Source organism: Rhinatrema bivittatum, chromosome 15 (assembly GCF_901001135.1).
Source record: "Rhinatrema bivittatum chromosome 15, aRhiBiv1.1, whole genome shotgun sequence".
Classification (NCBI taxonomy): domain Eukaryota; kingdom Metazoa; phylum Chordata; class Amphibia; order Gymnophiona; family Rhinatrematidae; genus Rhinatrema; species Rhinatrema bivittatum.
The window spans coordinates 36,903,511-36,918,407 of record NC_042629.1 but is presented as its reverse complement, the minus strand read 5'-3'; the positions used below and the strand labels follow the sequence as shown (position 1 = coordinate 36,918,407).

Below are 14,897 nucleotides of genomic sequence, written 5' to 3'. Positions count from 1 at the left end.
GTTAGGCCAGAATCGTGTTGCCATGCATGCCACTCAATTTCTTGCATTGGGGCAGCATGCTGAGTTGAGGTCTAGTATTGCACCAATGGCAACAACTCCAACCAGTGCACAGAAAAGGGAGCACTCTGCATGCTGTGGTAATTTGCAGGATTTTCCAGTCAAAATCCTATTAGTAATATCAGCAGCTGCAAAGGAATAGAGACTGTGCACTAGAGCAGTGGTTCTCAACCTTTTTTCGGCCGGGACACACCTGACAGATGGTTCTCACATGCGTGACACACTGAACATGTGACCATCACGGGACAAGATGTAAATATACATTCTGCATCCTCAGGAACCACGTCGACCCCCAAAAATGGGTGCAGAGCAGAACTAGGGCATTACCCGTACGGCTCACCATACAAAAAAAGATATTCTGGATCTGATGACATCTCAGTAAAAGCAAAGCAAACTCTCTTTACTGGCAAGCACAATACCCCTCCTTATGAAAAGACAGTAATTAACCAGGCCCTAAACACTAATACACCTCCTATTGGGAAAACAGAGCAAGCCAAGCTGCTATAGATACCCACTTAGAAATAATTGTAAAACTATACTAATAAATGTTACAAAACAGCTGATGAACGGAATAACATCCAACAATTAAAAACTCATAAAAATTATTAAAAATTGTCTAAATATCAAAATATTTCAAAACAGCAGACACATCACATAACACCCAATAATTAAAATGGCAATCAATCAAGAAAAATAAACTTAAAAAGCCACCTTTACTTACCCTCTCCAGCAACTCTCCTACTCATTTCCCTTGCAGACCAATAGCACTCACCAGAAGCAGCAGTGGCTGCTGAAGCTCTGTCCTCACAGTCCTCTTCCTTAGGGCCCACAACCAGTCACAACTAGTCTCTGTCTCACACAGACCAGTAACTTCCCTAACTAGTATCTCTTCCTCACACACACACACACCAGTCACCTCCCTGACCAGTCTCTGTCTCTCACACACACACACCAGTCACCTCCCTGACCAGTCTCTGTCTCTCACACACACACACCAGTCACCTCCCTGACCAGTCTCTCTCAATCACACACATGCTGTCACTTACATACAAGCACACACATACTCTGTCACTTACAACCACACACACTGCCACTTATGCACCCATTGTACCACACACACAAGCTCTCACTCATGCACCCAAGCACCCATTCTACCACATACACACACACACTGCCACTCATGCAACCAGGCATGCATTCCAACACACACACACACACACACACACACAAAGCTGCCACTCACCACTCAGGCACCCATTCTACCACAGGCACACAAGCTCTCACTCATGCAATCAGGCACTCATTCTAACACACACACACACACACACACACACACACAAAGCTGCCACTCACACACCCAGGCATGCATTCCAACACACACATACATAAAGCTGCCACTCACGCACCCAGGCATGCATTCTAACACACACACACAAAGCTCCCACTCACGCACCCAGGCACCCATTCTACCACAGGCACACAAGCTCTCACTCATGCACCCAGGCACCCATTCTAACACACACACACACAAGCTCTTACTCATGCACCCAGGGACCCATTCTACCACACACAATCACACAAGCTCTCACTCATGCACCCATTCTACAACAGGCACACAAGCTGTCACTCATGCACCCAGGCACCCATTCTACCACACACATGCACACGCACACAAGCTCTCACTCATGCACCCAGGCACCCATTCTAACACACACGCACACACGCACACAAGCTCTCACTCATGCACCCAGGCACCCATTCTACCACACACACACACACATGCACACGCACACAAGCTCTCACTCATGCACCCAGGCACCCATTCTAACACACACGCACACAAGCTCTTACTCATGCACCCAGGCACCCATTCTACCACACACACACATGCACACGCACACAAGCTCTCACTCATGCACCCAGGCACCCATTCTACCACACACACACACACAAGCTCTCACTCATGCACCCAGGCACCCATTCTACCACACACACACACACACACAAGCTCTCACTCATGCTCCCAGGCACCCATTCTACCACACACACACACACAAGCTCTCACTCATGCACCCATTCTACCACACACACGCACACACACAAGCTCTCACTCATGCTCCCAGGCACCCATTCTACCACACACACACACACGCACACAAGCTCTCACTCATGCACCCAGGCACCCATTCTACCACACACACGCACACAAGCTCTCACTCATGCACCCAGGCACCCATTCTACCACACACACACACAAGCTCTCACTCATGCACCCATTCTACCACACACACACGCACACAAGCTCTCACTCATGCACCCATTCTACCACACACACACACGCACACAAGCTCTCACTCATGCACCCATTCTACCACACACACACACGCACACAAGCTCTCACTCATGCACCCAGGCACCCATTCTACCACACACGCACACAAGCTCTCACTCATGCACCCATTCTACCACACACACACACGCACACAAGCTCTCACTCATGCACCCAGGCACCCATTCTACCACACACACACACGCACACAAGCTCTCACTCATGCACCCATTCTACCACACACACGCACACACACAAGCTCTCACTCATGCTCCCAGGCACCCATTCTACCACACACACACACAAGCTCTCACTCATGCACCCATTCTACCACACACACACGCACACAAGCTCTCACTCATGCACCCATTCTACCACACACACACACGCACACAAGCTCTCACTCATGCACCCAGGCACCCATTCTACCACACACACACACGCACACAAGCTCTCACTCATGCACCCATTCTACCACACACGCACACAAGCTCTCACTCATGCACCCAGGCACCCATTCTACCACAAGCACACAAGCTCACATGGAGCCTCTTCTCATTGTTTGGCCTCCACTTCTCAGCCACCTCTGGCCTGACCTCCCGCGGTACACAACGTCTCTCCAGCCGCCTCCCGCAGTGTGCAGGGTCTCTCCGCTCTTCAGCCACCGGCAGCGGCGCGCAGCATCTCTTTGTTCTTCGGCCCCGCCGCTGGTGACGCACAGGTCTCTCTGCTCTTCAGCTGCCGGCGGCGCGCAGCGTCTCTTCGTTCTTCGGCCCCGCCGCTGGTGACGCGCAGGTCTCTCTGCTCTTCAGCTGCCGGCGGCGCGCAGCGTCTCTTCGTTCTTCGGCCCCGCTGGCGTTGGCGCGCAGCGTCTCTTTGTTCTTCGGCCCCGCTGACGTCGGCGCGCAGGTCTTTTCATTCTTCGGCCCCGCTGGCGTTGGCGCGCAGCGTCTCTTCATTCTTCGGCCCCGCCCCTAGGTGAGAAGGGAAGCACAAGCGGGGCAGTGGAACACCGGGAGCCGCAACACACCTGCCGGAGCTTGGCGACACACTGGTGTGTCGCGACACACCGGTTGAGAACCACTGCACTAGAGCTTACAAATATGGTTGAAAACTGCTTAAGGCAAGTGAACCAAAGATGACACAGCTTGGCATTGCCTCATAAGTTAGAAAAACAAAGATTCCTAGAAATAGATGAAGAAGCTGTTCACTGCATTAGCTGACTATTGTATCACATGGTGTATTACACATGCAGCATATACCTTAATGCATATTAATTTTAGGAGACCTAGTTACAGGGTGTTGATTTATTAACATGCTTTATTATTTTCTATTGGATATGGTGAATAATATGCATAATGTGCTTATAGGTATTCTATACAGGATCGTCGGTATAGAAGAAATCAAAATAAATAAATAAATAGGTATAGATGCTTGAATTATTACTGCACAATCACTTTACTTTTCTTCCTCCCTTTGATCTGACAGCCTGGCCTGTTAGATATGTATGCTTATCTAATTAAAGAAGAAGCAGGTTTGCAATCCGTCTCTGGTATTTTTGTACAAATTCAGATATTATAACACAGAGTGAGGGGTTTGAGGCTTTTCCAGGAATTCCCTAAGGGGGATTTATTCCCAATTTTTCAAGAAAATCCTCAATGCTCCATATATGAGAGAGAGCCTAATAATTGGGAATGCGTGTGTGTGTATTCCAAATATCCATGTACCTATATGTGCTCTGGTCAAATAACTCCATGTTTTTTCTGTTGCAACATACTTTAATCAGAGGTTCATTATCCATGGTTTTGTTTAGGCCCTCACTGTTGCACCCGCTTGCTCTGTTCTCTTGCTGTGTGCAGACAAGTCCTGCTTTATACAGTATTGCCCTTAAAATTTCTGCTTGTTCTGATGCTTTGTAGATACAAAAAGCAGCCCAGCGACAGCTATGAGCATCCAGATGATGTGCTAGCCATCAAAGAGGCAAAGGAGGGGATTGGAGACTTCAGACTGAAAACTGCTGCTGACTATACTGTTCCAGAGCACCTGCGAATGAACGCAGAGAAGAAAAGGGGCCAACTTGCTCTGCTGGAGGGACAGGTCTGTGCTAAAACAGTGGTTCTCAAACTAGTATTCAGGACTCACCCAAACAATCTAGTTTACAGGGTATCCAGCTCTTCACACTAGAGCTGATGTTCCAACAAATAGAAAGTTTACAGATTCAAGCTTTGCCTAATGGTGATAACTCGACTGCTACACCAGTCCAGAACGATTGGATTTAGACCCTCATCCAGCTGATGGAGGCAGAAAATATTCTTTATTTATCCTGTGACATCACTACTGTATACGTAAGGTGCAGTGATAACTTGACAAAGTACATATTTCTTTGGTGATGAATCCATATTTCAGAAAAATTACAAGTCTCCACCACTCTCTCTTAAGGTTTCTTGCCTTGAATTTTTCAAATCTTCTTACTGCTCCTTTTCCTCATTTGTAGCACCGGATGAGCATACTCTCCTCACTCACTTTTGGATTCATTACCATGCTGGTACCAGCACACCAGCTTCAAAAGCTGATGCAGAACCCCTGCTCCACAAAAATATAGTATTTGTTGCAGCAAGATGCTGCAGATGCTAGGAACACTTTTAGAGAATTTATTGGGTAGGAAAAATACAACATCCAAGGTTTGTTGTTTATTTTCCACTCGTTCTCCTCAAGATCAAAAAATCAAACCATTTGTACTCCCACTAGTTGTAGAGAGACCAAAAATGTGATCAAGATAAATGATCACTTTTGATTTGACTGTATACATATATGTCAAAGATCAACCAAATCCATTCATTGGTATCCTCATTGATACTAGGTCATAGATGGATGGACACACCTTCCCCATAGGGAGGTTTCATTTCTTCTTCATAAAGAAAGCCTAAAAAGAAAACAGGACCTACAAGTTAGTTCTTCATAGGCAAGAGGTCTTCCAAGGACATACCCAGCTAACCCTTTTTGTGTCCCTCCTGCAGATCTCTTCAGAAAAAGGGAGCTTAGAGAGGACAGCTTTCTCCCTCTCTGAATTCCTCTACTTTACTTCTGACTTCTGTCCATTCCTCTCTATAGAACTTTCTAGGGATTACTATATTGAAACACAGAAATGAATCATTGTGGCATCTCTCATGGATGAATGCTTAGCAAATGATTCAGTGCACTCCTACCTATTATATCCAAGTACAACATGTCCTGTCTGCAAGAGACACATTTTCCTGGTAAGGCCACTTTAAGTTGCCGTGCTATAAGAGAGGCAAACCTTTCATTATTTAGTAAGGTGAAATTATGACTTACTTCCTAATTTCCTTTCCTTTGCACACCAGTCAAGAACATGTAGGCTTACCACTTCCTATGCAGCCTATTTACTTCCTGTTCAGGGTTTATTCAAAACAAACATGGAAAATGCAGTCAGCAGGTATTTCTTCAAAATCAGGCTTTTCCTGAAAACCAACTTCTACTGAGCTAAGAAAAGCCTCTTCGAAGTTGGCGCATTTAAAAAAAATCTTCAGTGCTGACAGCTCCTCTGCTTAGCAAGATCATTGAGGCTGGTTGCTCAGCAGGTGCTAAGGAGGCGGTGGCCATCTTGCTTCCATGGCGAGAGCTGGGAGAGAAAGTATTTCTCTACCATTAGAACTGCTGCAATTATCCCTGGAGGTGTTTCTTGCCTCAAGCAGCATTCATGAGAGAAAGCATCGGGATCACATTTTACTTACACTCTGGAATTTTTTAAATTTCTGCATCAGACCTTCCATGCCCTGCAGACTAATCCTGAAAATGTATCTGGCCATTCCAAGTAGCACATGAAAATCCAATGCAGCATAATAAAAGAAGGGCAGACTCAGATGATCTTAATGTAAGCAATGCGGCTGCTGATTATATTCCGTCATTAATAGATGATGATAGTGTGCTAGAAAGTTTGGCTGACTCATATGAGGAGAGAGAGCTGCAGTTAGAAGATTATGAGGAGGAGTCTACTTGACTCTTTCATAAAGAAGAAATGTCTGCTTGAAAATCCCAGGTGACAATGGCTTTAAGATTGTCAGAAGAAAAAGAAGGATCTCCAGTTTGGGATCCAATTTCCAGAGGTTCAAAAAAAAAAAAATCAACTTTCCCACTACATTCTGAGATCAAAAACATGGTTTATTCAGAATGGGACTCTCCCGAGGTATTCTATAGACGGCCTATAATTTTTACCAGTCTATATCCACTTCCACCTGAACCCAAGAAAGCCTCTTCCACCTTCCTAAGGTGGATGCAATGGTTTTGGCAGTTTCCAAAAGAACCACAATCCCTTTAGAGGGAGGAACTGTATTGAGAGATGCACAGGATAGGAAAATAGAGTTAGTTCTAAAGAATCTCTTTACCCCAAACTCCTTTTCGCTTCGGGTAGCTATATGCTCAAGTTATGCTCAAACACACCCCTGGAAAGGCCTTCCCTCAGTCCAGCTAAAAGTCCATGCACTATGGTTGTCCATGCATACTTTTAGCTGGATTGAGTGAGGGTAATTTTCAGACAGTTAATTTACCTGGATAAACTGCCCAATTCTTTACAGATCTCTTTCTTCGGCACCCACTACTTGGTCTACAAAAGTAAATGGCAGGGATTTGTTCACCGTAATTGCCATGAGACGCCCCTTCGCGTCCTGCAGTATAATGTTCTGAAAACCTGACCTACTCAGAACCGTACCAAAGCTTCCTGTTCTTTGTGAGTTTCTTGCAGGAATTCGATGTGCTCATTTAGATTTTTGGAAATAAGTCAACATTCTCTGTCCTTTGATGGGACTTGTGTATTCCTGTAGTATTAAAGGGGACTATATTTACTGAGGTCCTAACGCACTTGCACTGCAGCTCTTGTAGGTATGGGTCAGCTAACTTTCAAAGAGTTATTTTTCTCACCAGACTTACCCAACTAATTTTAACTGGCTAGTGCTGAATGGCAGCACTCGCCAGCTAAATTTCAGCCCCTGCCCCCTTATATGATTACATGTTTTGTCCACACAAAATTAGGCGGTCAGTGGGGGGAGATTTTAAAATCTTGGTTTTTGTCCGAGTATCTCCCAAAGTTACACAAACAAAGGCTTTGATTATCGACCTCCTAATAATAAACGTCTTCAGTGGAAATTATTTTATATATGGTACTTCTTAAGAGGTGAATTGGGATCTTCTATCCTGCACACACTCCCCACACATACTCTGGATTCCCCATCTGGAATGAGCTGTAGGGATCCATATTCTTTAAGGGCAGGTGACTGTACATGGTATCCTTGAATCTGTTTTGGCTTCAACACCTTCTCCTATTCCTGTCCTGTAGTCTTATTACCAGTTGATTTTTGGCTTTGCTTTCCCAAACCTGTGCTCAAAGGGGTAGATTTTCAGACGAGCGCGAACAGCCTACTTTTGTTTGCGCTCCAGGCGCAAACAAAAGTACGCTGGATTTTAGTAGATACGCGCGTAGTCGCGCGTATCGGCTAAAATCCTGGATCGGCGCGTGCAAGGCTATCGATTTCGTATAGCCTGCGCGCGCCGAGCCGCGCAGCCTACCCCCGTTCCCTCCTAGGCCGCTCCGAAATCGGAGCGGCCTAGAAGGGAACTTTCCTTTGCCCTCCCCTCACCTTCCCCTCCCTTCCCCTACCTAACCCACCCGCCCGGCCCTGTCTAAACCCCCATCCTACCTTTGTCGGGGGATTTACGCCTCCCGGAGGGAGGCGTAAATCCCCGCGCGCCAGCGGGCCTCCTGCGCGCCGGTCCGCGACCTGGGGGCGGGTACGGAGGGCGCGGCCACGCCCCCGGGCCGTAGCCACGCCCCCGTACCCGCCCCCAAAACGCTGCCGACACGCCCCTGAAACGCCGCGACGACCGGGCCCGCCCCCCGACACGCCCCCCTCGGAGAACCCCGGGACTTACGCGAGTCCCGGGGCTCTGCGCGCGCCGGGAGGCCTATGTAAAATAGGCTTCCCGGCGCGCAGGGCCCTGCTCGCGTAAATCCGCCCGGTTTTGGGCGGATTTACGCGAGCAGGGCTCTGAAAATCCGCCCCTTAGGGTCTGATTTATTTATTTATATTCTACCTTTTGTGACACTTCAAAGAGGATTACATTCAGATACTGTAGGTATTTCCCTATCCTCAGAGGGCTTACAAACTTATGGGGTTATTTTCCAACTCGCGCTGAGGCGTTTTCACATGTGAAAAATGCCTTATCGCATGCGAAAACACCATAACGCATGGTGCGATGCTAATTTGGAAAAGAGGGAGGAGTTAGGGGCAGGATGACTATCAAAGTGGGCTGGCTTCACAGTTTGCTAAGCCAGATCGCACAGATTTAATGCTGGAAATCACTACACCCATTTCATTGGTGTGAAGCTGTGTAATATGGCTATATTGCACTTTGCGATCTTTTCGCAAATAGCGTTTTGGGTATGTGAAGCTGTAGGCGAGAGAGAGGGAGAGAGAAAGAGAGCGCCTAGCTATCAGGCCCTTCTAGTAGTTAGGTATTTATACCTCTATAGGAGGCCCACCTAGTAACTCGAGGTGAGGTTTAGGCAGTAATGTAGGGGTTAGGGACCACTTTGACATTCAAAGTGAGACGTACAAATAGAACAGTGCTCTCTTGTGAAGATTTGATGACCTTCGGAGTAAGGAAACTCACACAAAGATTAGATTTGTACAATGTTCTCTCAACCTAGCTTGATGTTACCCAGGTTGAGAGTCCCTTTTCCTATCGCATGCGATAGTTTGATAAATCTAGCCCTAGTTTTGTGCCTGGAAGCTGAAGTGACTTGCCCATGGTCACAAGGAGCCTAACCACTAGGCTACTCCTCAATTCCATTCTATGCCTATGGGAAAAAAGATTCGTAAATCAGCTCCTTAGTACTTGAGGTAATAAAGTGTGAAGTGACTTGCTCAAAATGACAAGGAGCTCAGTGGGAGAAGCATAATCTGAATCTTGGCTTCCTTGGTTCTTAGCCCACTACTCTCTACTCTAAGCAACTCCCACTTTTAACTCCTCCCTCTGGTAAAAGTGTGCACAGGTGCAGCAGCTGAGCAAGCAAGTGAAACTCTCTCATCTCCCCCAAAATGTGTGGTGAGGTGCTGCAGGTTTTCAGAACCCTTTCTTGTGAACCAAAAAACTCTCAAAAATGGGTGAGAGCTACTCTCCCAATCAGTGGAGAAACTTGCTACTCCTTTATTGGTAACAGCTTACAAACCCATGAAGATCACACACTGCTACTGCCCTTCCAACAGATCCCTGCAGGATTGGAAGAACAGAAACTGCTTCTTCACTTGTTCACACTCTTTCACTAAACTCTGGCTCAAGCCCAGTCTGCACTAATCTGTGGATCACTATATACTTTGATGGAATGATCCATTGTGGTACCTCCCCATGTAGTATTTTTACCTCACCTACCAACATGTTCTTTCTGCAAGAGATATATTGCTTGGTGAGTCCAGTGAGTCCTTACTCTTATATCATCTTCCATTTTAAAGTTGGGAGTTCCTTTACTCCTACCTCATGTAAAAAGAAATAGTAGCATTCTGGAGCTGCCATTTTTACAATTTAAGGAGTGAAGTGCAGGAGCTCCACAATCAGACCTCCACATTGCTTGACAATTCAGCGGTTACTTCTCTTACATTTGTTGAAAAAAAACAACCTTCCAAATATTACTGGTAAATTTGATAGTTGACAACTTTGTTGAGCCATGCTGGAGAAGGCCTTGTGAAACTTGCTTGTTTTTTCCTTTACAGATCCATAGACAGAAAGAAAGGATGAATAATAAGATCATAAAACTGAGAGACTTGAAAATATCAACCATAGAAGAAATCAAATGCATAGTGCAGGCAGTGAAAGCAATCCAGTCAACACTGGATGTGTCCAAAACCCTTCTCATTCCCCAAATCCCTTGCATGCTACCCGAGGAGATGCCGGAGAAGAAATTCCAGTATGACAATGACACTCTACAGAAGTTTAAGTTGGAACAGGAAACGAAAGAAAAGAGTCGGCGTATGTCAGACAAACAAGAAGGATTTGGGGTCTTTGGTAGTTTCTCTGCGCTCTCTCCCGCCCAGAAACAACTAGATAAGCGATCCAAGATATCTTTGCGTTCAGTGTTTGAAAGAAGAGAATCAGTGTATGATAGAAGACACATCAGGAGGAGATCACAAGCTGAAGAGATTCCACTGATTGAGGAGATAGTGAGATCAGAGGTGGAAGAGGAAATTAAACAAATAGAAGAAATAAAAAATGTGTATATGCAGGAGTATTTCATAAATAAGGTAAGATGAAAAAGAGGTGGTCAGGAAAGGACATGGTTTTCCACTGAATACCTCTACTAAATTGTACACCTAGACATGCCCATTTCAGGAATAAGTACAGTTTCATCTAATTTGGTAAGAAATCGGTTTTGTCTGCTTCGTTCTTTTGTCCCAATAGTTTTTCCCTGTTCCTCTGGACTTCCAGTGCAATCTGAACTAGGGATACTGAATCATTTTCAGTTTATTTATTTATTTTCTTTCTTTTTTTTTTCTCTCTTTCATTTATAAACCACCTTTCCAGACAAGTGCTCAAGGTTACGTACAAAACAGAATTGCAATACAGCTTAAAAGTTATGGGTTTTCCCCCATTTTTATTTCCTTCTCTTCCTCCTATAATTCAGTCATTGGATTGACAATCCTTAGAAAGAGGTTAGGCACTGACCATGACTTCCTTTGAAACCCAGTGTGTGCGCACCCTGAATCCCATCTATAGGTGTCACTGTTGAGCAATAGCTGGGATTTCCTACTCTCCTCCCCCCTCCATTTAGGGGCTATGAATTAAATTATTTTTGTCGAACATAGAGCCACATTCATTTATTTTTTTGTAATGGTCACTGGTTTGGCAAGTCCAAGTCTTGTGGATACAGGAATACGATGGCATGGGTAACCTCCCTGGTCAACAATCTCTCTCACTCAATGTCAGAAGTGCAGAATAAACTCTAGAGTAAAATTTTGAAAAACGGCAAACAGCACTTTATATGCGCAGCTGTGTTGCCATTGTAACATTAATGCTGCATTTGGGTAGAAGATAGTTCGTGTAAAACCATGCCAACTGGGTGAATGAAGCTGAACTAGTGAAAAGAGAACTATCAAAACTCGATAAACCTCTTCCTCTGCACTATATATGAAATAGTTTCTTAATGTTTGTTGTATTTATTCATTTTTATTCACCCTGAGTGTGAAGGCCATTTTCTGTTTTTTCTTAATGATCACTGGCCTGTGACAGATCAACAGCCTGATGAATGCATTTGATGCGGAGCTTCGCCTCCTGAGGCACCAGAAGCTAAAGCTGGACTTGCAGATGAAGATGGGGGACCTGCTGCATATCACGCTCTTTGAGGAGCTGCTTCATCTCAAGGACTTTGAGAAGCGGGAGGATATCCTCCAGGAACGTGTTACTGACCGGATTGCTGAGAAGGAAGAGCTGAAGGTATGTGTTTCCTTTCATGTAGGTAAATTGGGAGATAATGCCTGACTGAAAAAACTGGATCATGGGACTGTTGGAGTGTCCAATGATAATGATGACATCAGTACACCTTAACAGTTAATTTTCTTTTCTCTACAGCTTTTAATTATTTATCAAGATAATATCCGACTGATACAAGAAATGAAATATTCAGAGCAGCATTAATAAGGAGGAGCAAAACATTTATTAAACAAGGAAACAAAAAAAATACCTACCATATATACTCATGTATGTTGGAAAATAGGCCTAAAAAACGTGGTTCAGCTTATGCACGCATACTATCCGTTTTTCCGTGTACCGTCCCCGAGGTACATGTGTATATATATGCAAACCACCGAAATGGAGCAGAGATAGTCACAAAATTTAAGTAGCTAACTCTGGTTGTGCCGCTGACCTTTCCTAAAGTTAGTGTGCCAGCAGAAGTACTAGGCAGACTAGGTGATCACCTAGGGCACCAGAAGGCAGCCCAGGAAGCTAGGATGCTGACTTAGGCAGGAGTGGCAGAATGAGGCGAAGCTGCTGACGGTGAGACGGGGCAGTCGGCAGTAGGGGCTTGGCAATGTCATTTTTAGGAGAGAGCATGTGTATATATATCTTTATATATATATATATATATATATATATATATATATATATATATACACACACATACATATCTAGAGAGAGAGAGAGATGTCATGTGACCTTTGTCTAAGGCACTCCACACCCTTCCACTGGCCCTGCATGCTGCATGACATATTTTAATTCAGACATGTTTTTTCTTGAATTCTTATCTTCCTGATAGATCACTCATTTTAAACCTAGACTTATACACGGGTCAATGCATTTGAAAGGATTTTGGTCTCAAAATTGCCTCTTGGTTTATACTTGTGTATAAGTCAGTCTATTGTATAAGTCTCTCATGTATGTTGAGTGGTCTAAGGGAAGTAACATACTACTTCGATTGGAACATTCAACCAAGGAATTCTATGAAATGCAAACCCACAACTAGGAATTTTAGGGAAAAAAAATAAGAAAACCTAACAAGACTGATGAAATGAGATGCACTCAGGAGAGCACATAGTTTATCCAAGGATAGCAGGCTGGTAACCCTCACACATGGGTGACATCATCAGATGGAGCCCTGACACGGAAAACTTATGTCAAAGTTTCTAAACTTTGACTTAGCACACTGAGCATGCCCAGCATGCTCTAAACCATATGTCCACACAGGATCCCTCTCCAGTCTCTCTTTTTCCACGGAGCTGTAAGCATCATGGTGTCAGTGAGCTCCCTGTGGCTTTTTGGCTTTTTTTGGATAACCTTTTCTTCATATTTCTCGCTTCCGTGGGTTTTTCTTCGTGGTGTTCGATGCGGGTCCCTCTCAGTGCTTCCCAATAGAATCCTAGTAAGGATTTTTGGCATTTCTGGTAAGTTTCCTTTCAAGGTTGATTTCCCTGTGGCGGCGACTCTTCGGTGCCTGCCGGGTATCGGCACCCACCACCATTGATTTTGCGGCCCTTTTATTTTGTCTCGTCATGGCCACTTCCGGTTTTTGTTGATGCCCCCAGTGCCCAAGGGCCATGTCCATTACAGACTCTGATGAGATATTTGTCCTCTGCTTGGGGATATCGCATGACATCCAGGGTTGCTCCTTATGCGCACAAATGACCCCAAAGGGACGTCGTCTTTGGCTTGACAAGATGTAGTAGCTCTTCGGGCCAAAAAAGACCAAGCCATTGGCATCGGTGGTATTGGCATCGACTGATCTTGGAGCCACACTGATGGACATGACGCCATCAACAAAGGCAGGACCGTCTGTGCTGTCGGTGGATAGAGGTGCCGGAGACGACCACCGTCGATCCTCTCCAGGCCAAGGAAGTTGGATTCCTTGGCAATAGTCTCGGCACCGGGGAAGGACTAGGCTGAGCATCGAGGGAAGCTGAAGTATGGGCACTGGTCCCTGTCAATGCCTAAGTCAGCATCCTAGCTTCCTGTGCTGCCTTCTGGTGCCCTAGGCGATCACCTAGTCTGCCTAGTGCTTCTGCTGGCACACTAACTTTAGGAAAGGTCAGCGGCACAACCAGTGCCACTCATAGCTCGATGCCCCAGAGGCAACCCTGTGGTGAGGAGGGCCAGTCCTCCATAAATTTTGGGGGTCCGCGATGGTCTCCACCGGTCCTGATGTTAGTCATTGATCTGCCTCGCGGGTCCAAAAAAGATCTGGTCATCCCTCCTTACTCACAGTTGATGTTGGCTTCAGCAGCGTTTGAGGAGGGCTGGAACTGCAAGTCCAGCTGGCAGTGGAACGGGTGCTGCAGGGCATTGGTCCTGGGGCACCAATGGCACCGGAGCCGGTACTGTCCATCCTGGAATCACTGCTGGAGAAGCTCAATGCACTCATCAGTGCATTATCGACCCAGCTGGCATTTGTTCCCAGAATGGCATCAGTGTCCTGAGGGACATCAATGCCTCTGCCTCCCAATACAGTGGTCACTGCCAGTTCCTCCAAGGAGGAAGCTCCACCTAGGCTGGCAGAGATGCCAAGGTCTGTAGCCCCCTGTCCAGCTTTGCCGGTGCCTGCACCTCTGGACGAAGGCCGAGCACCTAGGACCAATCCCCTGTGGCTGACCCCTGAGGGGAGGATACCTCAGAGCCCTCCTCCAAGGGCTCTGAGGGACTCATCTCAGACCCTTCTCCTCCAAAAGATCGAAGAAAATCTCCACCTGAGGACTTAACCTTCACAGGGTTTAGAGGATGATGGCAGAAGCCATCCCATTTCAGTTGCTGATGGAGGCACAAAATTCTTCAGATCCTCCAGCTTGTGGAACCTTCTAAGGAGATTGTGGCAGTCCCAGTACATGAGATCCTTAAGGAGCTGCTGCTGAGGATATAGGAACATCCCCTCACAGTGCCTCCTGTTAACAGGAAGGCTGACAGGGTCTACCTTGTCCAGAAGGTTGCCAGATTCGATAAGCGTTAGCTTCCTCATCAGTCG

The 14,897-nt window shown here is 45.9% G+C and overlaps 1 protein-coding gene across 2 annotated transcripts in view; it reads left to right on the top strand.

The window, feature by feature from the left end:
- The window catches only part of CFAP44 (cilia and flagella associated protein 44), a 131,467-nt gene that overhangs the window by 91,825 nt on the left and 24,745 nt on the right, over positions 1–14,897 (top strand). For both annotated transcript variants that reach the window (XM_029578456.1, XM_029578457.1), the window contains exons 25-27: positions 4,306–4,483; positions 10,168–10,695; positions 11,681–11,884. In XM_029578456.1, the coding sequence (XP_029434316.1) occupies positions 4,306–4,483; positions 10,168–10,695; positions 11,681–11,884 (910 nt within the window). The remainder of the gene's footprint in view (positions 1–4,305; positions 4,484–10,167; positions 10,696–11,680; positions 11,885–14,897) is intronic.